Source organism: Motacilla alba, chromosome 1 (assembly GCF_015832195.1).
Source record: "Motacilla alba alba isolate MOTALB_02 chromosome 1, Motacilla_alba_V1.0_pri, whole genome shotgun sequence".
Lineage (NCBI taxonomy): Eukaryota > Metazoa > Chordata > Aves > Passeriformes > Motacillidae > Motacilla > Motacilla alba.
This window is the reverse complement of record NC_052016.1, coordinates 44065312-44092245: the sequence shown is the minus strand read 5'-3', so window position 1 is coordinate 44092245 and position 26934 is coordinate 44065312. Positions and strand designations below refer to the sequence as shown.

The following is a 26934-nucleotide window of genomic DNA, read 5'->3' as shown; positions in this document are numbered from 1 at the left end:
TCTTAGAAGGTGCAAAAATCCCAAATTCCATTCATGGTTTAACCATGTGGCTTCTCTGAGATAAAGGTGCTTTTTCTGAGGGTGTAAAAATTCTCATAAAAGACGGATGACCAATGTATCTCCAAGCAATTGAGAAGAGGATTAAAAATGAATGAGTTTATTTGCAGAAAGGGAGGTTAGGGAAATTTGGCACAAATACAAGAAAATTTTTTTATGCTAAAGGTACAAAAGTGCATATAAAATAAAAGTGCAAAAAATACCTACCTGTTTGCTGAATCTCATCCAGTTCCAGCTATTTTTAATGAGTACAAAAGGATACACAGAAAGTCCATGGTTTCAGATGAACAGAAATTTGGTTTAACAAATGTCCCTTTTGGGTTTCCAGATAGAATGAAAGAATAAAACATGACTGTCTAGTCTTTTGCACTGCAACATGCAAATCTGTTGATTAAATGTAGGTTCTAATGCCAAAATTGGTTTGATCAGAACTCAGCCAACAAAACATAAGTGCTATCAGAACGGAAAGGTATTTTCCACATTTCAAGGAATGTGTCACATTTAAACATCATATTCCTCCGACTTAACATTAATATACTTTTATTTTTGGACAGCAAATAAAAGCAGAACAAAGTTTAAATTAATTTCTGTTTTTTAAACAGTGAGTTAGAAAGCATTTTAATTCTCCAGAATAAATCCTGTGTGTCATTCAGTTTGATATTCATGCTTGGGCACCAGCAAGCCAAATTGTGGTCCAGCCCTCATTTTTATGCCCCACATTTCAGACCTGGAACTCAAACACAATTATTACTGCTTTTACAGTGATGCTGGGTCAGATCCAGAAATTTCCAAAGGCAAATCAGCTGTAAGGCATAAATCTGGATCTGAATTTTCTAGCAGTCTGATATAATCTGAGCCAGGAGCCCACACAGGCATGTTACTATTTTTTTGATTCAGAGAAAGAAGCAGTGTGACACTAAAAACTGCTATATGCTCTGGTTTATGTTTTTGAAAGCCTTTTTGATATGAATTGATTCTGAATTAAACACATCTGTAACTCAAACATTTTAATATCTTGAATTTCCTCGTTGATACAGACTTCATCAAACTCCTCCAAAGTCTGACCACAAAACTACATTTGTTTTTCCTTCCCTTCACGTTTCCTGATTTCTTCCACAAACATATTAGATGTATGTGATGATACACCTAATACGACTTCCTTATATTGCAATTCCTTTTCCAACTGCCTTTCTGAGCCTTGAAAACTATCTGGATCATGTCTCTCTAGCCTTAAAAATTAACTTATCCTTAAATTTATTCAGATTATATACATTTCATATTGGATTTTTCAATTGGAGTAGCTCCTGCCATTCTTTTCTCTCAGCAGCTCAACTTTCTATATAGGTTTAAATACATCATACAAGCATGTCTGCAAGTACAGAGAGTTTTATGCCATCATTTAATGTACTTTTGCACTTGTAGCAGTTGAGCTTTGTTCCAATTTGTGACCAAAGAAAATGAAATCTGCAGAGCAAAAACAGTACTCTTAATAAAATTATATGGAGAAATAGGTATCTATTTACTTACCTTCTCCTAGGACTACCTGTTTCTGATACTCTTTTTTATTGATTATACTGAACTTGACAAGAGAAGCCAGACTGCCACTGTTTTGTGGGCACCCAGGGATGAGGGTCCAGCTCTCATCAGATTTGTGAGCGCTCTGAGAACGCCAAGACTATGCAGGTTTAAATAGATATAAAACACCAAAGTCAACAAAGTACTCTGAAAAAAGCTTTTCAAAGTAATCTCTGGATTTCAATACATTGAATTTGGTCCCTCAGTCATTCTTAGCACTTAGGTGCTACTCAACGTGTAAAATGCAACAGTGCTGATACTGGCTTTCAGTTAAGAGTGAGTTAGAACTGGTCAAAAACATTGGGTGAGGGAATTGTACTGGAAGGTACTTCCTTGTAAAATCTCAAATCTCAAATCTATGTTCCATAGCAGCATTAAAATGGGTCATTTTTTGTTTTCTTATCTCAGTAACACTGAGAAGCTTTGTTTCAAGCTTTTAATTTACCTTCACATTGTTTCAGTTTTACGCTACATGCTTTGCCTCAGCATCAAAATTACATTTCCCAGCAAAAAAGGATATTTGAACTGCATAAAATTTCCCATAGAGCAAAAAATACCTATTTTCTTCAGTCCAAGAGCCTGCAATAAATTAAAATAGGAAAACAAATAAATAAATAAACTACTGCAATCGATTTTTTAGTAGAAAAATACTCCCAGAACCTTACAAATTATACAGAACTGAAAGTTACTTTATCATTTCACATTGCTTTGCTAGAAAGCTCTGATAATAGACTCTGGAAAAGGTTCCAAAATCAGTCTTTTTTCTATATCTTTAAACAAGGACAATTTAACTAGATATGAAAAATATGGTTCTTGTGTACAACCTTGCCTCTATTTTACAAGATACCACACATTTCTTCAGTGCATGTTTCTGGGATGATTGACTTGGTGGCATGTCATGCAGAGTATACAGATCCAGGGAACATTACATGTGTTCCCAAGGAGCACAACAGGAACAACGTGGGCTGCTGACAGAGCTAAGAAGCCACATACTATATCCTGCAGAAGTCAGACAATACCATAGTTTTGTTGGAAAGATTAGCCTGTTGTCCTGATTTTTTCTAAGAAATTCACTAAGGCAAAGAAAAGAAAATAAAGGAAAACACATTGGTTGATAGACTTCAAGTACAGTGAGCAGAATGTGAATGTGGGACATCTTAGCCAGCAAAACTAGAACTCATTTCTGTCAGCCTCTTGTCCCTCAGTACAAAACTTAGCACAAAGAATCACTGAATATTTTAATGGCACATTTATGGAAATGGTATAGAAACTAAATTGTGATATAATCAGGGAGAAACATTATGAAATAATTGGAGACTGTAGGATATGCCTGTGGTTTTCATCGTAATGCCTCTTATGACTTTGTAATAAACAACCTTTTGATCACTGAGAATTTTTAATAATAGTAATAATAATAATAATAATAATAATAATAATAATAATAATAATAATTAAACACTAATGCTTTCCCTTAATTTCAGTGCTAAACTCATTGCAAAGCAAACAAATTGCTCTGCACTAAAAAAAAAAATTCTCCCATTCTGTGTCGCATATTTTGTTCTCCTTTTTTCCCTCAGGGAAAGAAATAAAGGGGTTGAGGATTGCTTGGAATGTAAAGTATTTTCACTCTTCCTTTTACCCTTTATTAATTCTTTAAAATGCAAAGTACTGTCATCTTTGGAAAAGATAGAAAAAGCAGAGAACAGAAAAAGAAAAACAGAAAAACAGAAAAACCATATTAAACCACAATGATTTTGCACTCTTTATCATTCTGGCTTGATGAGGCTTTGTAGTATCACAACCTGACAAGCAAAAAAAACTTGTATTTCATCTTCCTTGAGGGTAAAAACCTGGGGGGAAAAAAAGGAATTAAGCTTTACATCAAAAATCTGTAAAATAATGAAATATATTGAAGAATGCTTATTTCATGCCTAGTACTAGAAACAGTAGCCAAATTTCAGAATTTGATGCAAAGATGTAGGTTTGGTTTGGTTTGTTTTTCCATATTTGGAAGGAGGGGATCATTCTTAGAAGAACTATTTTATTAGTCTCACTGGTAGCCAGGACCACCAGTTCTGGAAGCTGCTGGAGTAGCTCTGGAGCATGGGAAGCAGTCCAGAGCTGGCTCACCATGCACAGGGACTAACAACATCCATAAGTGCTTTCTTGGATCACTGCCCATAAGTACACTAATTGTTTCTAAATAGATCCAAGAAATGAACTGTTGCTAGTTGGAATCACTTTATTGGTGAAAGAACATGTTTCTTTTTCATCATCTACATATTTGTGTGCTTTGGAGACTTGACAACAGAAAAGAACAAATTTGGATGAGGAGCTTAGTGCTGGGCCATTTCCATACAGTTAATCATACAATAGAATCATGGAATAGAATGGTTTGGATTGGAAAGGAAAGACCATAAAGATCAAGTAGTTTTAGTCCCCCACCATGGGCAGGGACATTTTCCACTGGAGCAAAGCCCCATCCAACCTGGCTTGAACTTCCAGAGATGGAGCATTCACAGCTAATCTGGGCAACTTGTTCCCGTGACTTACAACCTTCAATTTCTTCCTCTAAATCTGACCTCTTTCCATTTAAACCATTCCCCTTTGTCCTATCACTATATGCCCTTTCGAAAACTTTAGCATAGATTCATAAATAGGTTGATATATTCCAAACACTGTCGTCCTCATTAAATTCATCCATGCCACCTTTCTATGTCATGACCTTGTGTCAGGAAAGGCTCTTGACTGAAGACAGCACTCATGGATGAGTAATAAGGGCAAGAATATGTGCTGGAGTTCCAGCAAGACCAATATGCAAGAACTCTTGAGTGAACAATGTGTTTAAGGCTTCCTAAATCATAATTGTTGCAGAGATAGATTTAAAATATTTTTACTTTTTTTGTTGTTGTTGTTGAGTGAGAGACTACTTTTAGCTTGTATATTCAACTTTCCCTTAAAACCACTGCTGGGGTTACTGGTGCAAGTGTTACTTATATCTTCAAGTCTGACATGCCAAAATACTTTTTGAAATGGGTGGAAAGTAACTTTTAGATTTGGTTTTGATTTGGTGTCTTTTAATGCTGGCATTTTTTTAAGGCTTTATTACAATATAATAAAAAGAGAAAAAAAATTCTTTTGTGTCAGTTTTTGTGATTTTCCCTTAAATACAGAATCTTGTAGTACTATAAACTGACCTTGGAAGGTTGAATTTGCCCCTATAAAGCCAAGTGAGGCAATTAATATCTCAGGTGAATGTGTTCTCCAGCTGCAGGAAGTATATTAAAATTCTCACAGCAGCTAAATCCCTCACAACTCCATTGACAATTGCCAGCAGCTTCTAGGAAGAGCTAAGCAGCCTCATTATAAATCATCAGGTGAATGGAATGAGGTTCAGTGTTTAAAGAAAATCAGAATAATAATTTCATAAAAATGAAGCACAAAGCCCAGTGGAGAGTAAGAATTAAGAAGTAAGTTATTAGATTTTTAAGCAATCATATGCAATAAAGCAGCTGAAATATTGTTTTATGATAAATAATATTGCCAATGAAAATCTGATTCATTTTAATGGCTACTATAATTAACTGCATGGTGTGCAAGGTGCTAATTTTGTGGATGAATAATTGGTTAAAACAAACTTTATGTATTGCAATGTAATACGCTTGTTCAATTTTCCACTTAATTTCAATTAATATGGGTTTTACTTGTACTCCACTGTTGCAGTTTTTATGCCTATTATTTTTAATTAGGGAAAAGAAATACCTTGGTAGAACAGAACAAATGAGCAGTACTGTGTGTTTTTCCAAGTTTTGGTTTTTTTTTCATTAACATACTTCAAGTTCATATTGTTTAGCCTTCCAAAATGTTAATAATCACAGCTCCTGAGCTTGACTGGAAATGGTGGTGCCAGTTTCTACATAAAACACAGGGGAAAAAAGAATCCTTCAGTTCTCTCATTTACTTTTTGACCTCTACACAGTGTTTTTCAGTTCAAACTATGTGTTTTATTACCCTTTCTGGTGTTTCCAGTGCTGCAATAGATTTTAGTGATTAGAACTGTGGGGTGATTTTCTCCTTCACCACTGAAAAGGTGTGCTTGTATGTAGTCATAGCTGCTTTATGACAGAATTGATCACTACCTGGAGAGTCTTACCCTTTTCCACCAAAGGTGTCTACCCATCAGAATGGGTTCTTGTCTTCTGGAAGGATATTGTTAAACTAGATTAGTGCCACCCTGAGAGTCATATATTAGTCTTAATTTCTTTAAAGAAAAAAATGTCTGAGCCTCAATCTTTTCATGGCATAAAATACTTCTCAGACTGTGCTGTCTCTGCAGCTCAGATGGGCAGGTGTGAGCACCATCCCTGCCCCTCATTAATGCCTCTGTGGCAAACAGACTCTCATGGAGTGGACAGGTTATTTGCACTCCCTTTACTCTGGGGTACCCTCACAAGAGACTCTCTAGCTCCTAGGGTCGCTGCTTGGTTGATAAAAGCAGAGCAAATGTTCTAATAGAGCTTTTTTGTTTGTTCTGCCTCCAGAGACAAATCTCTCTAGGTGTCAGATAAATATACAGCACCATTGGTGCAGTTGTTTTATCTCTGACTCTTCTCACTTCCCCAGATCTTGTGGCCAGAATGCAGCTAGAAAGGAAATCTCCAACCTATCCTTCCTTAGTTTGCCTGGTGCTGTCAACAGAGGAAATCTGTGTTAGTAATAACAGTGTGCTGTAAAAAACAAAGGTATTCAAGGTGCTGCTGAATGATTTTTTTTCTGTGTATTTTACAGAAGCATAAATAGAGAATAGAAATGCAAACATCATGTTTTGAAAGCCAAATAAAATAAGATTCACCAATTCTGGCTAAACAGAGTCATTGCCTAACCCACACTGTCAAACCCTTCACAGATATTTTAATGTATTAGTTTGTATTGCATTGTTATCCTCACTTGATAAAGAGAGAGGAGTAAGAGAAGTAGCAGAAATATTGGGGGGAATTTTTGGTACAGAAAAGGGATGGTGTCTAGGTCATTCTGTTTGCACAGGATTAGCTCCATGTCTTTGAAACAAAAATGTTTTCATAGAATTATAGAATGGCTTGGAAGAGACCTTAAAGATAATGTAGTTCCAATTTCTCTGCCATGAGCAAGAACACCTTCCACCAAACCAGGCATCTGAGAGCCCCCACGCAACCTGGCCTTGAACACTGCCACAGATGGGGGCTTTGGCAACTTCTCTGGGCAACAGAGTTCACTGATTTTCCAGAAGTGGAACTTTTTTATAAGGTTTCTAGGGAATAAACCTCTTATTAGCATTTACACTTCAACTAACATTTCTGAGGGTTTGAAGAGATTTCTGAAGGTGGAGAGAAGTTTCTGGGTTCCCTAAAATATTATGTTATAATGTCCAAGGTGAATGCTTTAAAAAGACACATGAAAGAGCAGAACTTAAAAACCAACATAGGTGAGGTGAGCTGATGAGCCGCAGAGAGAAATACATCATCTGGATAATACAATATTTAAAGAAAACCTCTACTTTAATTTCTTCATTTTCATTCTAACATGGTCATCATATGTACCAATAAAAATCTCTTTTATGAGCTATTTAAGACATTTAAAATACTTTTCCCACTGTTAATAATTAAGCCACCAACCAGCAGATGTCTGAAGATCTGGCTGTATCCCAGTCCTATTCACTAAACCCTCTGTTTGTTCCCTGACAGGCCAGATGACTCTGAGGACACAGCATGTTCAGGACTCCAAGATGGGCTTTGTAATCAATGCAATATACTCCATGGCCTATGGGCTCCACAACATGCAGCTATCCTTGTGCCCAGGCTACGTGGGCCTCTGTGATGCCATGAAGCCCATAGATGGTCGGAAACTCCTGGAATCCCTCATGAAGACTAACTTTACCGGGGTCTCTGGGGACATGATCCTGTTTGATGAGAATGGTGACTCACCAGGAAGGTAACGTTGACATTTGTCGAACTGTTTAATAGCAGAGATGCTAACAGTATGCAGTAGGTATGCACAGACTTTACAACAGAGCTAAGGTCTCATACTCTGAGTTTGACATTTCCTGATTCCTGTTCTTTTTTTGCAAAAACAGATTTTTTTTTTACTGTGCATTTTTTATGGAATTTCAAGTTCAAGATGTGGAATTTCAGGTATAAAAGTTTCTTTTTGCAATAATTTGCATTGCATTAATTTGCATTTTCACCTGTACCATTTAAAAGTATTATAATTGAAAACAATATGTTTTCAGACCTTTATGTTTGTAGATCATGATGTCCACCACAGCTTATTTCTCTCTTTATGTGGGTGTTTAGTATATGTGTTTGATTGACCTATAAACAATCATAGCAGACTTAGCTCTTATTAAGAAAGCTACAACAATATCAGAAATATTATACTGATGCATGTGGGATTTTTTTAAATCAGAATTATTAAAAACTTGCTTACATATATTCCAAATGAAATTTTTCCACTTGCATAACACACTAAGCTATCAATCCATACTGGGCTGCTCTAAGACAAATGGAATTGAAACAAAGCTTATTTTGCTGATAGCATGCATAAATATGTATACATACATCTATGAAATACAAGTCAAGTTTTTCTATGACACATGTATCCATAGAAATGCACATTGGAAATAGTCTTGAGGTAGGGTTTTGTCTGGGTTTCTGCCTACTGAATTTTCAGAGGAAGAACAGCAAGTATGACAGTATTCAAAGTATATTTATTCCCTGTATTTCGATGTATTTTCTGTCTTGTTCACTGCTTTTGCTCCAGTATTGTTTGAGATAACCCATTATGCCCACATTATTGGGAGGTTTTAAACATCTTTGTTTTGGTGCCATATAAAAGATGATTAGGGAGAAAAATTTTATCCTATATACTCATTTAAACTTTGTCTCCTCCTGCTAATGTGAACAAAAAGGAAATCATTAACTTCCTAGTGGAAATGGGTTGGAAAATTTAAACTCATTGGTCAAAATATTTTGACATTTCCAAAAATTTCTGTGATTTCAAACCTGATTTTTTTTCATTCTATTTGCAAACCTGTAAATTCAGCATTCTTCCCAAAAGCAAGCAGGACAGCCACCTACACAGCAGTCTGTGTCTGTTTCTGGAGACATAAATTTTCAAATTCTTCGTACTCAGACTCTCAGGAAGGGCACTCTGAGCTAGCAGGAGAACTCAGGCACAAACTGACAGAATAGGAAAATAGGAAACAATAGGAAAATTTCAAATGGAAATTTATTTTCAGAGCTTTTTTTACATGAGCAAGGCTGTTTTCTGCTAAATGTTCCTATTTTTACAAATAGCTGAATTTTGAAGAAAGGTGTTAAGTCTGAATTTTTCTGGCCAAATTATTTTTTAAAGACATCCCAGACTTTTAATAAGGATTTATTTTTTGTTTTAAAGGTTCTCAGATGCAGTGGACTATATCCTACCCCATTCCAATTGGTTTCTTGTATAAAAGTGACTGCAATTAATGAGCAATGTGTGACCTGCCAAAAACAAATATGTGAATTGACAATATCAATAACAATATCTAAATATTGCAAAGACATATTTTGCTTTCCTTTTTTTCATGTTGTCATTCTTAACAAGAACAATTTAACACCATTTGTTGCAAGGAATTTAATTGAATATCTTGGATATTTTTAAATTCTAAGAAAGATGATGAAGAAATTATATCATGTGAAGAAATTTGTTCAATCACAACTGGACATAAGTATTTCCCTGAAGAGCATGGGGACACCATGGGGAATGTGTACCTCACGATAGGCCAACTTTAAGAAGATCCAGCTTCCCTGGATTTGTGTGATATTTGTGTCTACTCAAACTAATGAACTCTGTGTGGTTACAAAGTGGTACCAGAATTTGCTTTCTTTTGAATCATAGTTATTTGTCCCCTCTTGTCCAACAATAGTCACATCATTAAATCCAGTCTATGCGCTTAAGTCAGACAACATTTAGTCAAAATGTACTCTTTCATGATTAAGATGATTTTATAGGAAGCTTCATTTCTATCTTCCAGGTTTTGAGTCATTTATAGTCGTTTAAGCATCGTCAAACACTATTTGCAAGACTTTGGAGATGGTGCAGTCATACTGGAGCAACTCATCTGCCCTGTTCCCTTGCACTGATAACTCCATGTTCACTTTGTAAAACAGGACTTTAAATCCTCACAGCTGTACTGTGGTGGTGGTGTTAAGCAGGAAATCAGAACATAAAAAGCCTTTCTGACCTAGATAGCTCAGGATTTTAATGTATAGAAAAAAGGTTTTGAGATTATATAACAGATGATTAATCCTACAAGATGTTTTGAATCCTGACCCTATTTCAAAGTCCTTTATGTGTATGTTGAGTTTTAAGCAGTCTAGTGTAGGGCCTGTTTTATGTGAGTCAGGAGACATGGAAATAAAAAAAAAAAAAGAGTATGAAAGCCATGATTCCTCAGGAAGATAACAATTATCTGTAAATACTATCAAAACTCTAAAGAAGAAATTGAGGAAGGAAGAACAGGCAAGAAAAAACAAGATGCTGATGTTTTGACCGTGCTACCAGTAAAATATGTATTCCTAGCAACATCATGGTGCTTCTGTTTTGAAACAAGTATTTTGCACAGTGATTAGAGCACTGTTGGAAATGTGCTATTGTACCATCTGGTCTTTCCTATCCTAAAGTGACAAACTGTCCCTGTATTATCTCAAGGAACCTCCAGGGAACCAGTGACTCATTAGCCTTCGTTTTAGCAATGGGCTTTCTGAATCTGGCTGTTTCTACCCATCCATCAATGCTGCTCTCCACAGAGAAGAGAGACAAAACTTATTGAGGCAATACTGTATAAAATTTGTCAGGTTCCTTTCCAGTATTCCCCTTGTGATGTATGCGTGGAACTACTACTGGGGGAGAACTACTACTGGAACTACTGGAACTACTGGAACTACTGGAACTACTACTGGAACTACTACTGGGGGAGATCATTGGTTTAGGTTCTGTGGCCTGTCAAACACTGGCAGTACTTTTGTTAGTCTGTCCATGAAACCCTAAACTAAAAGCTTTAACAAAGTTATACTCATAGGTGTTTAGCAGTGTCTCACAGTGTTGAATAATGGCTCTACTGTGGCTTCTGTACTAACTTTTTTGGTTAGTCTGTTTAATCCTTGACAAACTGTTACTATGGCTGTGAATCTCAGAAAAAAAGTTAGTTTATAATCTTGTGCACAAGTCTGGTTCTTTGGGTTTGTGCTTGTTATCTGGATTCAATTACTTTGTGTCAGTCTGCAATTCATATCTCCAACTTTGAGAACATTGTTGAAGCTGTGGACATTTCCTTCTTTATACACTAAGGAAAGTGAAATATTCCAAAATTTAGAAGTATAACAATTTTTTCATTCTATTCTACATACCCTTAATTCTTTTTCTTTGAAAAGATTCAAGAACAATATAATGCGTGTAATATCACATTGTCCATTCAGTCAGACTCCACTTTCATTTCCTTTTAGAGGCTGCTTGCAGTCCTGATCCTGCCCTGCATGTGATTTTGGCATTGAATCCTTGCTGTGACAGAATTTTTCATGATGCAAAGCATCTTGAGACCAATAGATGGACAATACTATAAAATAGTTTTCCTGTAGTTTGTTTTGTTTTTTTTTTTTTTTTTTTAATTAGCACAGGTAAAATACTGATGTTAGATATAGTATGGCTTCTGCCTGTCTGTCTTAAAAGTGTTTCCTCAAAACTTAAGAGCAATATCTGTGTATTTGTCATGGTTTAACCCCAGCAAGAAACCAAGTACCTTGCAGCTGCTTGCTCAGTCCTGCATCAGCAGAATCAGGGAGAGAACTGAAAGAGCAAGAGCTAGAAAACTCATGGGTTGAGATAAAGATGGTTTAACAAGAAAAGCAAAAGCCATCCACACAAGCAAAGTAAACCAAACCAAGACATTCTTTCATTTCTTCCTAAGTAGGCAGGTGTTCACACATCTCTAGGAGAACAGGGTCCCATCATGCATAATGGCGACTTGGGAAGACAAATTCCATAGCTTCAAACATCCCCTCCTTCCTCCTTCTTCCCCATACTTTATATACTGAGTATGATGTCATGTGGTCTGAATACTCCTTGAGTTACTTGGGGTCAGCTGAGTGTCCTCTAAACTTCCCTTTCATTCCAAACCTCCTTGCCAACTTGACAGTGCAAAAAGGCTTTGGCCCTGTGGAAATCCTTCTCAACAATAACAGAAACATCTCTATATTATAAACTGTATTCAGCACAAATCCAAAACACAAACTTATACCAGACACTGTTAAGAAGAAAATTACTCCATCTAAATCCAGCAGGATATCTTACTAGAGAGATTGTTTGATTTAATGAGCAGGATATTTTCCTCATTTGTACATTGAACTTCATAACTTACACTCTTACAATACCACTCTTAATGCAGCCCTGTCTATATGCTTTGCATTCAGGACTAATTTGGTGCCTACAGACAGGAAAAAGATGTCTCCTTGTTTATGAGGCAGCTTTTCTAAAGTCAAGATTTTCTTAACCTTCTTGGTCTGTATTGTTTTCTTGTTTTCCATCAGTAAATTTCATATTGCTTAGACATATTCATTCCAACTCCACTAAAGAGGAGGCAAAGAAAAGCATGGAATAATTTCTTCAGGAGCTGCCCAACTTTTCAAACATGCCTTATAAAAACGTGCTAACAGAACAGGCCTGTATGGCAGAAAGGAGGGCTGGTGCTCAGCTGTAGGAGAAAGTGAGTCCTACAGGGCTCCACAGACTTTCTGCAACAGTGTGGGAACTGAAGAGACAGTAGGAGGAAGAGGAACATGAAACTGAAAACTCTGATGAGCTCCATATTTGACCTAAAAGCAGCCTAGGACTGAGTCATGAGTACTTTTTCTCTTCCACATCATATTGTACAAGGAATGAAATGTGTTTCAATCACCAAGGAATTACATAAAAATGACTGTGTAGATGGAAAAGACCAGTATTTACTGATCCAATGTTGGAGAAGAGAAAAGGGAAAGAAAAAAATGAAAGATCCCTGGACTCTGTGCCTTAAGAGTGATGCCTGATTCCCCTCTGGGTGCCACACCAAATTTCATCTTGCAGTCTTACAGCACAGGAACTTTCCTTTGATCACACAGAGGTTGCTTCTACCTCATTCTGAGAGTTTATCTATTGTCTTCTTCCCTCAGGAGGGGAAGAAGCACCTGCAGACAGTGAGGAGGACATAGTGTTAAGAATTGGCTTTATAGGCTTAGATTACTCAACATCTGCTATAGGGGGAATTGGGGCTCCATATGCAATTGGCTTCCAGGGCTGGAAGTTGCACAGATTTAATTCTATTTGACTCATTTTACTGTTTTCTTTAAATAAATAGTCATTCTTAGAAACACAGTTACTTAACCCCAGAGTGTTCAAGGAACTTTATATGGTGATAGAAAAAAAAAAAACAAACAAAACAAGAAAAACCCAGCAATAAACCCAAAACAAAACTTAACAAAAAGCAAAAAAAGAAAACACCCTAACCCCCCAACTTAACATACAAAGGAAAAGCAAGATTATGATATTACAGAAACTATTGTGAGATACTCAAGGGTACTGTAGTCATAATTCTTTAAATTTTTTCTTCTTCATTCCAACATACTTGATTTTTGACTGTATGGTGTTCCTTTAATTTGAAATATTTCATGATGTTCTCCTCAACTCAGCTATGTCTCCCCTTTCTGTTTCCAAAGATATGAAATCATGAATTTTAAACAAATGGGGAAGGACTACTTTGATTATATCAATGTTGGCAGCTGGGACAATGGTGAGCTGAAAATGGACGATGATGAAATATGGTCAGAGAAAAGTAATATCATCAGATCTGTGTGCAGTGAACCCTGTGAAAAAGGCCAGATAAAGGTAAATATTTTCTTCGTTTGCTTCGGTCTTGCATTATGCACAGCCTTGAAATTTGAAAGCAAGTTTTTTCTTGACTTCTACATGGAGATAGTATCCCACACTTAAATTAAAATGTACAGACATGTATTTAGATCTTACTCTTATCATAATCATATCACTATTTTAATAAGCTGACATTTTCTTGACTCCTATATCTGTAGACTGCTGACTTTTTCTTTTTTTAATTTATATTCTGAATGCTTTCAAACAGGTATTGTTTGGAGGCTTTTTGATGCGTATTTTTAGAGCATCTGATTCAGTGGAGTGTAAATCCCTGACTGGGACTTGTCAGTACAACTGCAGGTAAATTATAAATAATAATTGCTAGTATTTCAACGCTAGACGTAGTCACCCAGACTGGAACGTTATTAATCAGACCTTAAGTCTGTAGCATCATCAGAAAACACCAGCTACTATGACTACTTCGAACTTCAGGAAATATAGGTAACATATTTTGTAATAATACCTGTTTTACTGCTTCTTTGTTTTACAGGTTTTTTTATTTTTCCTTTCTCTCTTTCCATGCTGCAGTAAGCAAGGAGTGTGGATGAATCTGTCATATATTAATTACACACTATTTTCCTTCAGCATCCCATGATGCTTCCTGCAGAACATTTAAAATACTGCAAGTCTGTAGCTTACCTTGCAGTCATTTATATAAAAGCCAGTGGAATGAAGAGATGGGCATGTTCAACCATAAAAAAAATCAGGTGTGATTTCTGACAAGTCTTACTGGAAGCTCAATTTTCTCATGTGTTAAAACAGCGTGACTGAAAATTGGGAAGCAGCTGCAGAGAGGGGCTGGTGGGAGCATGACCAGTCTCTGCAACACAAAGTGAATCTCTTTAGTCTGAGTTTTACAGAGTTTTAGGACACGGTCACCCTGTTTAATTCACTAATGAGTCTATGGCAGAGTCATTTAAGTGAGTTTCATCAGACCAATTGTATTTGTCTCCAGTGTAAACATAAGGAATTATGTCAGACTTATGAATAATATGCTATTCCAGATGAGGAGTCATCTCACCCTTGTGTAGGCTTTGAAAACAACTGAGATCAAGCTTGGTGTAGAGCGACTTCTTTCTCTTCATTGATGGTAAAAGACACCCAGACGGGACAGTTGGTTCTGATGAGAACACACCTTCTGCAGGTGTGTTCTCACACATAAATGCACATTAATGCAGGTGGGACAAGTTACTCTCACAGTCACTGAACTCGGGTCTGTTAGCCTGCTCCAGGCACAGTCACACATGGGGAGGACAGAGGTGGACAAACAGCTAACATCTTCAGAACTGCATTGCTCTGAGTTCCTTTATGACCTGTTGTCACAACACAACTGAAGGGAAGTATCTGTGATCTTCATTAACACAGTCACCTTCCACCTTCTGCTCATGCTCCCAAGGATTTTCTCAAGAGGATCCTTCCCTATGAAGCCAAGTCATCACACACATTAGATATATGCTTGAAATCCAGCGTCAGAAAGGTTCTGTTTACTTCTCATTTCATTATTGATCACAAATCTCAGAGTTTACCTGACAATCTTTATCTTCATGGTCTTCACAGATGATGGTGGGACCTTGACCCTACCAAACTCAGTGGTGGTTTTCCTGCAAAGTTCTCTGTGACCAAATTATTATGGAGGAATTTAAAACATTGAATGTAATGCTATCCAACATTCAGATGGATAGAATCCATCTAGAGATGGTGAATCCATCCACAGGGTTTGAAAAAACCCAAATACAATCCAACTCTGTACATTTGAAATAGTGTGAACATATGATTATTTAAATAAATACAGGTTCAAAAGACTGTACAGATGGCAACGAAAAAGGAAAATAATATTTTTTAAAGATAATTATTTCTCTTAAAAGGGACAGAAAAATTAATTTACAGTTACAAATACAACAAAGAATCATGCAGGAAATGAAAAATAAAATGATGAATAAATTGCTAAGAAATCAATGGCTAAAAAATTTAACACAAAAAAAAAGTCTGACTTTACTCTGAGTCTTGAAGAACAATTACCTTGATTTCTAGAAGAGGATACATAATCTTTCTCTGGTAGTTCTATCAGTGTACCAGTGTCCTGATTGATTTGCCAAATTTGAAGTATTTCACAGAAGATCTTCATTGACCAGAAAGTTGCATGGAAAAGGGTAAAATAACTGTTCATATAGAATTTTAGGTGTTTTGATAATAACATAGGGTTTTTATTTTGCCATTTAGTTTTCTTGACTATTTTATAAAAATAAAATTACAGATTTTACAATGTGTCAAGGTAATCAAAACATGTTCCTTAAAATTAGTAAAAGCTTTCTAAAATTTTATTTTCCCAAATACAAAAAAAATTGTCTTTTTTTTCAGTTTTTCATTCTATTTCAAGATGAAAGATATCCCAAAATTTGATTTATTCTGGAGGACAGATATTCTGTTTTGCAAGTAGCTCTAGTCTCAATTCTTGCAGAATAAATCATTTATGCTCTTCTAGCCTTTCCATTAATTTAACTGTTTTGGTGTTGCTGTTTTTCTTTTCATACTCTACAATTAAAAACAAAAAAAAACCCCAACCAAACCACAAAATTTGAAGTTTTTCAGGTCCCCATATTGGTGATCAGAATTAGATAATAGAATTTGTTTTTCACTGCTGCATTACAAAGAGCAATTCCATTCTTTTTGATTATGGGCTTTTACATGTTTTGTCTTTTTAATTAAAATTGCAATAAAGACATTTGGCTTTAAATACACTTTCTGAATTCATCATTGCAAAAGATAAAACAAAGTCAACCTCTTACGCTGTAATTGGGAGTATTTGTTTGTAAATTTTTGGGAAGAGGAGAGAAACTGGAAATACTTTATTTCAAAAGAAAACATATTGACAAGAAGCACAGATGTTCCCAGAGATGATTAATAAGGATCTTTAAAAATCTGCATTTCAATCCTAAGCATGCAATAACATTTGGTAGTAAATTATGAAATGAGTAATCAGGTCAGATGTTAGAATGGAGAAAATAAGATTCTCACCTTTAAATGGTAATTAGAAATTCAGGAATTAAATAATTCTGGAAAAAGCATGTTCAATTTTCTGTCTGGAAAAAACAGTTTTTAATAAATCACTTACTATGGGATGAAAAATAAGCACCCAAAACTCTTTGGGTAACCAGCACTTAGGAACATAGTACTTTTGATATGTTTCTCTGTATGGACCACATTGGAGTGAATTATGTGTCTTCACTATCATGCACTGACTTCTGCAGGTACATTGACATCTATACAGCTTTGCAAAGTCTAAGAGGGAAAAAAAAACATCTTTTTTGTCATCCTGTACCTCCACTTATACTTCTCTGGGATTGGTGGATTCTTTCTGCTGGTACTTACATGATGGGAGAACAAAGAACTTTAGTCACATTTTAGCTTTGAAAACATATAATGAAAAAGAATAATTAAATTTCAAGAACTCTTCTATTTGAAAAAAAAAAATTTAAAAATTGAATTAACAATTGGGTCAGTATGAATGTGCATTCATGCTGCTAAAACAAAATGTCAATTTTTGTCTCAGGTGATCCGTAAAGGAGAAGTAAGTTGCTGCTGGACCTGCACTCCTTGTAAGGAAAATGAATATGTCTCTGATGAATACACATGCAAAGCCTGCCAGCTTGGCTCCTGGCCCAACGAGGACCTCACAGGTAAGTGAGTTGAGGTTGTGCTTGTGTTGTCAATGAAAGTGCTCATCTAATGAGCTGAAGAAACAAATGGCAGATACAGGTGATTTTGAGGATAGTTTTGGGAGTTTCAGAGGTAACATGGGGATAAAGCTAAAATTTGGACTGAAGCTGATATTTATCTCCTGAATCTGATACAGAAATTATTCACATAGTTCAACTCCTTTCTAAAGACCTGAATTACTAATCTTGAAATAAAAGTCCCAATTTTGTATTCCGTCCTATCCTAAACTCTAGCTGGTAATACAGATCTTACCCTTCCTATACAGAAAATAAGTGCTTATCAGAGAAATTATTAAGAAAAATTGAATTTAAGAGTTTTATTATCCTCCCAGGCAGAGGAGTACTGCCCTACCTTCTTTTTTAATCTGACTAAGTTCTGATTCAGTTGCTGTAGCTACTGCTGCTAAAAGCTTGAGTTCTCCAAACAGACTTTGCTTTGCATTAGTCCTTTGTTCATCAGAGTCTTCTGGAACACAGTGTTCATCCTTGCATTGGCATAGACCTCTATGCTCTTGCAGAATACCAGTTAGGCTTCTCTGGAGATAAATTACTCCAATATTGTGTCCCACAGCCTCTCTTCTTTATGACTAAGAAACAGAATTCAAGTATTCAAACGCTCAGAGCACAAACCACTTCAAAACACTGTTCAGGGATCATGTTCTCACTGTGCCAGGCTTTGTATAGACAAGGGGAGAAAAGACAGGTTTGTTTTTTTTCTAGAAGTCACAATCTGATTTGCATATAGTTTATACAGATGAGGGGAAGCACGTTGAGGTGTGAGGGAAGACAAAGGAAAATTAAGTTTGCTGCATGAATTTCTGTAAGTGGGAGAGCATAGGGCAAGGCTTGGCCTCTAGGCAGATTTTTATTTACAAAGTTAATCTTTTCCTGTTTAAGGACTGTTGCATTGCTGTGATAAATGAGCTTGGCTACTAAATCATTGCAAAAAATTCATTTAACCATTAAACTGATGGGGTACTTTTCAGACAATGTCAAACATGACACTTTCCCTAAGAAAAAAAAATCTTTCAACTGAGAAAACTGGACTAGCAGTAAAATGGACTTTCAAGTTCTGCTGCATCTATGCTCCCATAGCCCTGCTCCTCCAGTTCTGCCTCCCTGGGCAACCAGCAACCAGCCAGCAAAATCTTCTCTCAGGCAAAGATTTCTTGTGCCAGGAGAATGGAGAAGGGGAGAAAAAGAGAACAGGCTGCGTGTGTCCCCAAAAACAGAGTATTGAGGGTGTGGTTACAATGTGAGGTACAGTTCTCAGAAGCTTCCAAAGACCACATTGCAGGGACCAGGTTACTGCACCAGGTTGGTCAGTTCATGAAGGTCAACTAGTGTTTTTGCCAGCTCTTCAATCTCCGGGGATTTTGTCTAAGATGTTGTAAATCCCAGTTCATGCCCCTGTTTAGGTGAGCACCTGAGGTTTTACCCAGCATAGACCATTAAAAAAGGAACTGCTGCAAGTCAGTTTGGAGCGCATTTGCTCCAAGTGTCAACAGAGAAGCCAGAGAACCAGTGGTGGGAAGGAACTGTCCACTGACTTGGTGAAGTTTGTGTAATTAGATACTAAATACCATATGTAAGGCAAAGTGGAGTGATTAGGCTGCCAAGATGACCCTCAGGTTCTGTGCTCTGAACTGGCTCCCCAGGACAAACAAATTTCCATGGTTCAAGCATGACACGGTGTTGTGGTCTTGTGGGAGGATTCACCCTCTGAAAGTCTCACTTTGGCCTCAGAATGGAAAAGTGGCATGCATTGGCCCCTCAAAAGCTTTCATAGGCTGAGACAATGGTTTTCCACCTATCAGTGATTGTTTTTAAGGAAATCAATTGTATTTTTACTCAAGCCAACAGATTTGTGCATTACACGAGCTAACATTTTGTGTTTGTTTGCAAAATTACATTTTGCAAACCATTTGTCTGGCTTCAGACATGCATTTTATGCCTTTATGGGGACCAAAATCAATCTGTACACAAAGGAACGCTTGACATCATTGCCAAGCCACATTCCTCAGGAGATCTAACACTTGTTCCTCAGCCAGGCACAAATTTGGCAGGCCCTGATTGGAAGCCAAACCCTCTTTGGCCTTCATGAGCACAGCTGGTGGAATGTACCCTCCTTGTAATAGGACACCCATCCCACAACATCAGAGCTGCCTAGTCCCCACCCAGCTCATTATCAGCATGACGGTTGGATCTTGTCTTATTTAACTTTGTATCACAAAGTGATTTTAAGAAATCTATTCCCAGCCTACCCATACAAAATAATGAGCTGTATTTTTAATGATCATATTCCTAGTGCCAACTTTTGAGCTTGTATAAAAAAAAGCCTCTCAATCTTGTTTAAAACATAGGATTTAGTAATAAATGTGCATTAAAAATAAGGAGAGGTTGGTGTATTTTGTATTCTGGCAAGGAAATTTCCTTTCTCTTTGTTAAAGTATACAGCAATCTCCTTGAAATGTCCCTACATCTGATACTGCAGCATACTAAGTCTCTTTGCTTGATAAAGCCATTTCCTAGGGAATGTCAGCTGCACAATGCTGCACATACAAAACCTCATTAGAATGTCTTCCCTGCATGATCACCTTCAGATGAGAGTCCTTTAAATTTATCAGCCACGCACCTGAAATGGCTTTCAACATGGAGCTGCACCTCACTGTTTGCCAGAGATCTGACCTTGGATAAAAACTTATTTTGAATCCTTTCTTGGCTCACATAACAAAACATTGCTTACATCTTTCTTATGCTCAATGTGATCAGCATCAGTTTTGTGCCACAAAGTGCACTAAAAAAAACATGTGATGGGAGGGATGTTACTGACAGAAAGGAAGACAGATTGATGCACTTTTTCAGCCACCTATGGAATATCAGAATTCAGATGCATCAGGGGAAAGACAGAAGGGATGCAATATAAGACAGAAGGGATGCAATATGTGTAGGAAAACAAAATTATTCTCAGAACAGAAAAAAACATTGAAGTGCTGAAGTACAGGAAGGCACAGAGAATCCAAAGGTAGTGGAAAAGGTAAGTGGGAACAAGAGTTTCTCTTGATTAAATCAGTTACTGGAAAATGTCTCTACCTAGAAGTGAAGGTGAGGCAAGAAAGAGAATGTTAACTGTCTATATTTAATTTTGTCACAAATTTCAGACTGCTTTTGCATGCAAAATTCCCCAGGGATCAGGCTCCTACTTGGACAGAAACCTAGTGAGTTGCTTCCTTTTCTTAAGATTTAGATGCTCTGTCCAAACATATACCAGAAGTAATTTTCTTTCTCCAGGTCTAATATCAAGTTATTCTTCCCAATCTGCTGTAGCCTTTCTATGTCCTCATGTGTTGTGTTGGCAGTATCCATTTACACAATTTACACACTAATGTGGCCAACATGGCTGAGCCACAGACTCAGCTACAGCAGGGGAATTCAGTGGTTTAAGTCCAGAAGTATATACCAGTCACTCCTCTCTTCCTCAGAGCTCTTCTTTGCATTATATTCACAGCAGCTGAAAGAGAAATAGACACTCCACAAGTTTAGGTGGAGGGATTTTCTTAGTGCTGATGACCAACGCTGATGCTGATTTTTCAAAAGCTTTAGGAGAATCTGAGGATGTGACCTTCTGCATCCAAAAATGGTGCTCTAGAAAGAACAAATAAATTTTGTTCCATGTCTCAGAGCTTTTCCATTGTATGTAGAAGCATCTTGGTTCACTTACCAATAACATTTAAGGACCTTTTGAAGTGAGAAAGAAGCAATTATTCTATCTTTCTGACATTCAAGGACAGCATACAAAAATACCAAAACCAAAGTTTTGCCTAGTGACCTCAGGAATGGCAAGAAAATTAAATTATATTAATTTCAGTGACAATTGGATTATTTTCAGGTTGTACTGACATTTTTCTCAGTCTCTGTGTATTCCAAATATGCTGACTATTTGATTTTCTTAATTGGATTCCCGTGAAAGTAGGGGCTTAACTATTTACACCTCTTGAAATGTTTTCTTTGCCACTCAAGGGTAAGAGTATATATCAGAAATATGTATTTTTTTTCTATAGCTACAAAAATGTTTTCACCAAATAAAGTACAATAAAGTCAGGATAACAGTATGGTTTTGCTGCCCATCTGGAAGTGATAGATAAGAGATGGATTATCCAAAAAACCTTTGGATGGAAAGGACTGAAAAATGTGTGTGGCAGGGTCTGAGCCTCAGTTGTCTCATAAGGCTGGATTCTGCCCCTCACTCAAGCAAAAGGTGATTAATCTCTTGCCCAAAATATTTTCAAAGGGTAACTGCTTGCTCCCATCAGACTGCTTTCTCGTATTCCCTCTTGCAAAAATGTTGCAGCCATGGGTGATTTCAGCAATTGTCTGACACAGGTCAGAACACAATCTAGTCCGTGTTGACATTGATTTTTCTACTGAAAAATTACTAGGATCCTGCTTTTGATCATAATTGTTAAGGCTATAGTTGAGACTGAGGGTAGAAGAATACAATTTTCAACTGGTTATTTCTAGTGTTATAAATGTACATCAGCAGAGATAATATCCTGTTTTCTGTGCCCTTTATTTCTCTTTCCTTTTTATTTCTTACTCATAAGCATTGCCATAAGTCACTTTCACTCTATTCCTCTTGGAAAAGGTATATATGGATGAGTTAAGGGTTCAGGTGGCAATATTATAACCAGGATCTCATTTTCTGCTCCCTTTCTTCTGGGTTTGCACACTTTTCTTCCCTCAATTGCTTGTTCCAGATAGGGTGTGAACTTCAGCTTCCAGTCCAGCATGAGCCACACATCACTTCAGGCTCTAGTGAGCTCATTCAATATTGCTGAGCTCAACAAGCAGTGCTTGGAGTCTTCCTGGCTGGATGAAGAGGAACTCGCCAGCAAAGCCAGAAGAATCCACTAGTAATTGCGCTTTATGTTACGGAAAGTTTGCATTTGGAACAAAACATTTACAACACACAGAGCCAGCACTTTTTAGTGAAACCTAAATCAAAACAGTAGAGCTGGCAAAAGGATAGACCTGATTGTTGTAATTAATCTGTTGTTCCCATCATTCTGCATACTTGGGTAATTAAGGAATAATTTCCCATATGGTCACAAAGTAACTTTAATGTACTGTTCTAAGATTCATGGCCTTACCTCTTACTTCAATGCACAGCTAAATCTACATATTCCAGTTACTGGGGACTCAAGCCCCTGAGCTGCAGGTGCTCCAGCTTTCACGGTTTAAGATGTGACCAATCCCAAATCCTGCCCTGCAGAGGTGCAGAATACACGCATGCCCAGTCATCAGCTGCCTCCATTGCCTGTGCAAAGCCACCTTTGCTGATAGTTTCAGTAATGTGCCAGTCTGGAAGCTGCAGCAGCTAAGAAGACACCTCTGCCTGCCCTGCTTTTGTAGCAAGGTTAAAACATCCCACCAGAGTAGGGCAAAGGACTGGTGACAACAGTAATTTACCATAGCACCTGAACAAAGTTCTGACATGGTAATGTCCTCTCTCCCTTCAGAGGGTCCAGATTCCATGTGAAGGTCAGGGGTCTGATATGTCCCCCAGGACTCTAGAGAGTGTAGTCCTCTGTTTGGATAATGTTGGGGTTGAAAAAAAAAGTACAAATTATAGAAGCTACCCCATCAGCTTTATGCAGATTGTTATTCTGATGCTGACATTTTTCTATCTCAGCTTTCCATAAATGTGGAAGCCTAAATAACTAATCAAGAGATCCCTCTCCCATCTTTTGGGATTATAGTGAGAGAAAAAATTAAAAGCATTGATATAAAATATTGAATTTCATATTATAAATAGATTTTGAATAATGAGTGCTAAATACCACATGAAGAATGATTCATTACTAAAATGTGGTTAGGTTGTTGCTTGCATTTCAACCTTGAAGTTTGGACTTCGGATAACCTCGGAAGGATGTCTGAAAAATTACCAAGGAAACCAAATCTATTTTAACAGGTCAAACTTGCTGACCAGAATGCTAAATCCAACTAAAAAATATTTAGAACTTACTAAACTAGCATTAATTTTCTGCCAGTTTTAGTCTCCATATGCAGATTCAGTGAGCTTTAGCTCATCATGTTAACTTAAGAGAAGTTATTGAATTACGTTCACTTTTCAGAGTTGATCCTATTCACAATCCCTATTCTGTCAAGATTACCTTTGAAAATAGTTTCATTATGTATTTTGTATTGGTTACCAGGGCAGGGATTTCTCAGTGCTAAGTACATTTTTATGGATGCTGAAGGCATCTTTTCAGTGTCAAGGTTGTACTAACAAATTAAAACCATGCTAAGAATCAAATCCTCAGAAAATATGGTCTATAATATAGTACTTTATATCTGTAAACTCTTCTCCCAGCGAACCAATTTTAATGCAATATGAAAGATCAGAAACAAGGGACAAATTTGCCTCTACAGAAAGAGGACAGTACACTAATAGACCTACTAATTGACCTATGGCAGTGGTCAGGCCTTCAAGAGCATTTCTTCTCCTTGTTCATGGCAAAATTTAGTCCATCCATGAAGTAGCTAGAGGCTTTTCCAAAATAGTAGAAATTATTTTTTTTCAGAAAATCCTTAGACACCCTGATCTGTGTTTCCTTGGTGATTTTCGGAGGTCCTTCAAGAAAGCCTTTCCCTAGCATGTTAAATGGAATTCTAATTTTTTCTATCTGCTCATCTTGCTATTCACATGTATATTTGGTGTCTTGCTCCACACTGGCTATCTTTCTGGCCAGCAGAGCATAATAGCAGTTTTATGCCAATTTTAGTGGACCTCCAGGCACCCTTGAGCACAGAACGACTCAACACTTGCTCCAAATTGGAATGGGTCCAGACAGCCTTTCCACCAAAGCCAAAGATCACCTTAGTGCCTCAGCACACTAAGACACCACAGGACAAGACTGCTGGCTTTGTTCTACTTATTTGTGAGCCAGCTAGAAGAGAAAATTTTCCAGGTGTTTGGAGATGTTGATAAAGTGTAAGAGATAGGCTGTGAGGCATTGTCATGGCCATTGACAAGAATGAGTTCTTTTTGGGTACCATTTTTCAGCTTTTGTCTTGGTATCATCCAGGTCATAAATCTAACACAAACACTCACAGTTCTATTTTCCCATCTTTCTTTTACTTGATCTAGTTGTCCTTCTCTGAAAAGTGCCATTGTCAGAAACCATTACCTGCAAAATTATTATACGAAAACTTCACCAATCATTGTTTCATGAAGATGATCCAGTCTTTAAATCTTAATTGAGGAATAAATCATTGCAAAGTTTAGCAATCTTCTTGTAAAGTATACTCAGTGATGGGAAAAATACAACAAGCTTTCAACTTTTTTCTCAGGTATTTCATCAAGAGAATGTAAAAAAGAGTAATAAAGCAAGGAAGGCATGAAGTAGCCTGAAACTAATGAGAAACACTTGGTTATGATTCACCTCTGCTGCAATGTTAGAAATGAGGCAAAATTTAGCCCCTATATCATTGTCTACATGCAAAGACCAGCTGCCAGATAGAAACCTTTTCTCTTCAAATCTCCTGTCAAGAATATGTAGCAGAGGTAGAAGTTGGAAACTATTTGTTTCCACAAAACATTAGTTAAATATTGCTAAAATCAGAAATAGATTTAGAGGTCACTTACTTATAAAACTTCCTGGAGAAGAACTCACAGTGGGCTATAAGCACACAAGAGAGGATTCCTCCTTTTTTTCACCCTTTTTCCCTACTCTTACTCGTGTAAAATGATGATTTTTATGATGTGATTACTGTGCTACTTTAAACTTGAAAAAGTCAGAAAGAAAAACAGTGTCTCCCTCACATTGAATACTAAATAAGAAAACCCATAAAACCAGCAAGAGTTAAAAAGGTATCATCAACTAATGCAGTGAAAATGTTTCATGAAAGTCTAATTTGTTTCTTACATTTTGGGTGTGGTAATAATTTTATTAACACAAGAGAAAGCTTTTCACATCGAAACAGGCAAGTATGGATAGCAAATTAATCTGTATTCACTTAGGAGCCCAATTCTCTTACATTAAAGTGACTGCAAATTTGTATACGATAATTGCACTAATGGCAAAGACTCATTGACCCCAATCCTACTGATTTTTCCACTCTCATCAAGAACACAGAAGTATCTGTCTTGTACTTTTGCCACCTGATTGAAGGTATTATATCTTCAAAAATATTATTCAGAGAAGAAAGGAGTTAGGCCTAATATCTAACTATACTGTTCCATGAAGTGATTTTTGACACTAAGAATGTTAGTGGCAGATTTGGAAAACTCTAAACTCAACATAAAATACAGGAAAAGGCATACAATGGATTTCCCTTGTAGAAATTCCGAAATTATAGTCCTGGTATCTATATTTACTCCTGCTCATCAATTCATTGAGATCCCAGGTTGCCTAATTAATTGAAATTTCTTGGCATCCAAATATCCAGCAGACAGTCCTGACTACCCTCACTGCAGAAAATACAGATGTGAGCACCTGGCACTCCATCTTCACAGGGTGAAATGCCTTGTCACAAGCCACAAGTCAGAATTACGCTCCCCTACATGACCTAAACAGAAGACCTCAACATGATTACAAAACCACAACATTTTGAATTAATTTAGATTTTGCAATCAAGCTTAATGCATGTATAGGAGAAATAAAAGCTCTTAGTTGCATTTTCTCCATTCCATCATCCACTCCCTGCTGTCTTGCCCTGGCTGGAAATACCAGCTGTCCACTGTTTTCAGAAAGTTACACTCCAGAACATCAAGATCCTCCCCTTTGTTATTACTGGGTCCAGCTGAGATGGAGTTCATTTTCCCCACAGCAGCCCTCACAGTGCTGTGCTTTGTATTGGTACCTAGAGACACACTGGTAACACAGCAGTCATTTTTCAAGGCTGTCTCTCCAACATTCCTCCCTCACCAGTGGGCTGGGTATGAGCAAAATCTTGTGAGGGGACACAGCCAGGACAGCTGACCCAAACTGACCAAAGGAATATCCCATACCATATGATGTATGCTCAGCAATAAAACCTAAAAAGATGTGGGTGTGTGCATTTTTTTGTTATGACATTTTTGTTCTGGAGCAACTGCTACCTTTACTGAAGCCCTGCTTCCCAGGAAGTACCCAGATATCACCTGCTGGTGGGAAGTAGAGAACAAACCTTTTGTTGGTAGGCACTGGTATAATATACTCTGGTGCCACAGGACACTGAACCCATCCGCATCTTGAGTGAAAGTCATGAAAACAAACAAGGTCAAAGGACCTGAACAGGAGATTTGATTTTTGGAAAAAAAAATGCAAGGATGGATGCTTATGGCTGTAGTCAGCAACATAGCAACTATGTCTTCCCAGAAGTCCTGGAAGAGATCACAGACTGGCCAGAAAGCAAAAATATCTATCTGGCCTCGACAGTGCATACACAAAGGAGGAAAGTAGAAGGAATGCCAGCAACAAGTTTTCTGACAGCTTTTACTCCTGTCTATTGATCTGTACACTGTAGAACTAAAAGCCTTTTTGACTTCCTATGACCCAGTTGCATAGAATGATTTACTAAAACTTATGCAAAACTGAAAAACAAGTGTCCTTAAAGGGGTTCCACT

At 37.1% G+C, this 26934-nt stretch overlaps 1 protein-coding gene across 11 annotated transcripts in view; it reads left to right on the top strand.

Moving 5' to 3' along the window:
* The window catches only part of GRM5 (glutamate metabotropic receptor 5), a 241465-nt gene that overhangs the window by 188210 nt on the left and 26321 nt on the right, over positions 1 to 26934 (top strand). For all 11 annotated transcript variants that reach the window (XM_038158744.1, XM_038158772.1, XM_038158791.1 and 8 more), the window contains 3 exons: positions 7353 to 7599; positions 13398 to 13566; positions 17159 to 17285. In XM_038158744.1, coding sequence (XP_038014672.1) covers positions 7353 to 7599; positions 13398 to 13566; positions 17159 to 17285 — 543 coding nt within the window. The remainder of the gene's footprint in view (positions 1 to 7352; positions 7600 to 13397; positions 13567 to 17158; positions 17286 to 26934) is intronic.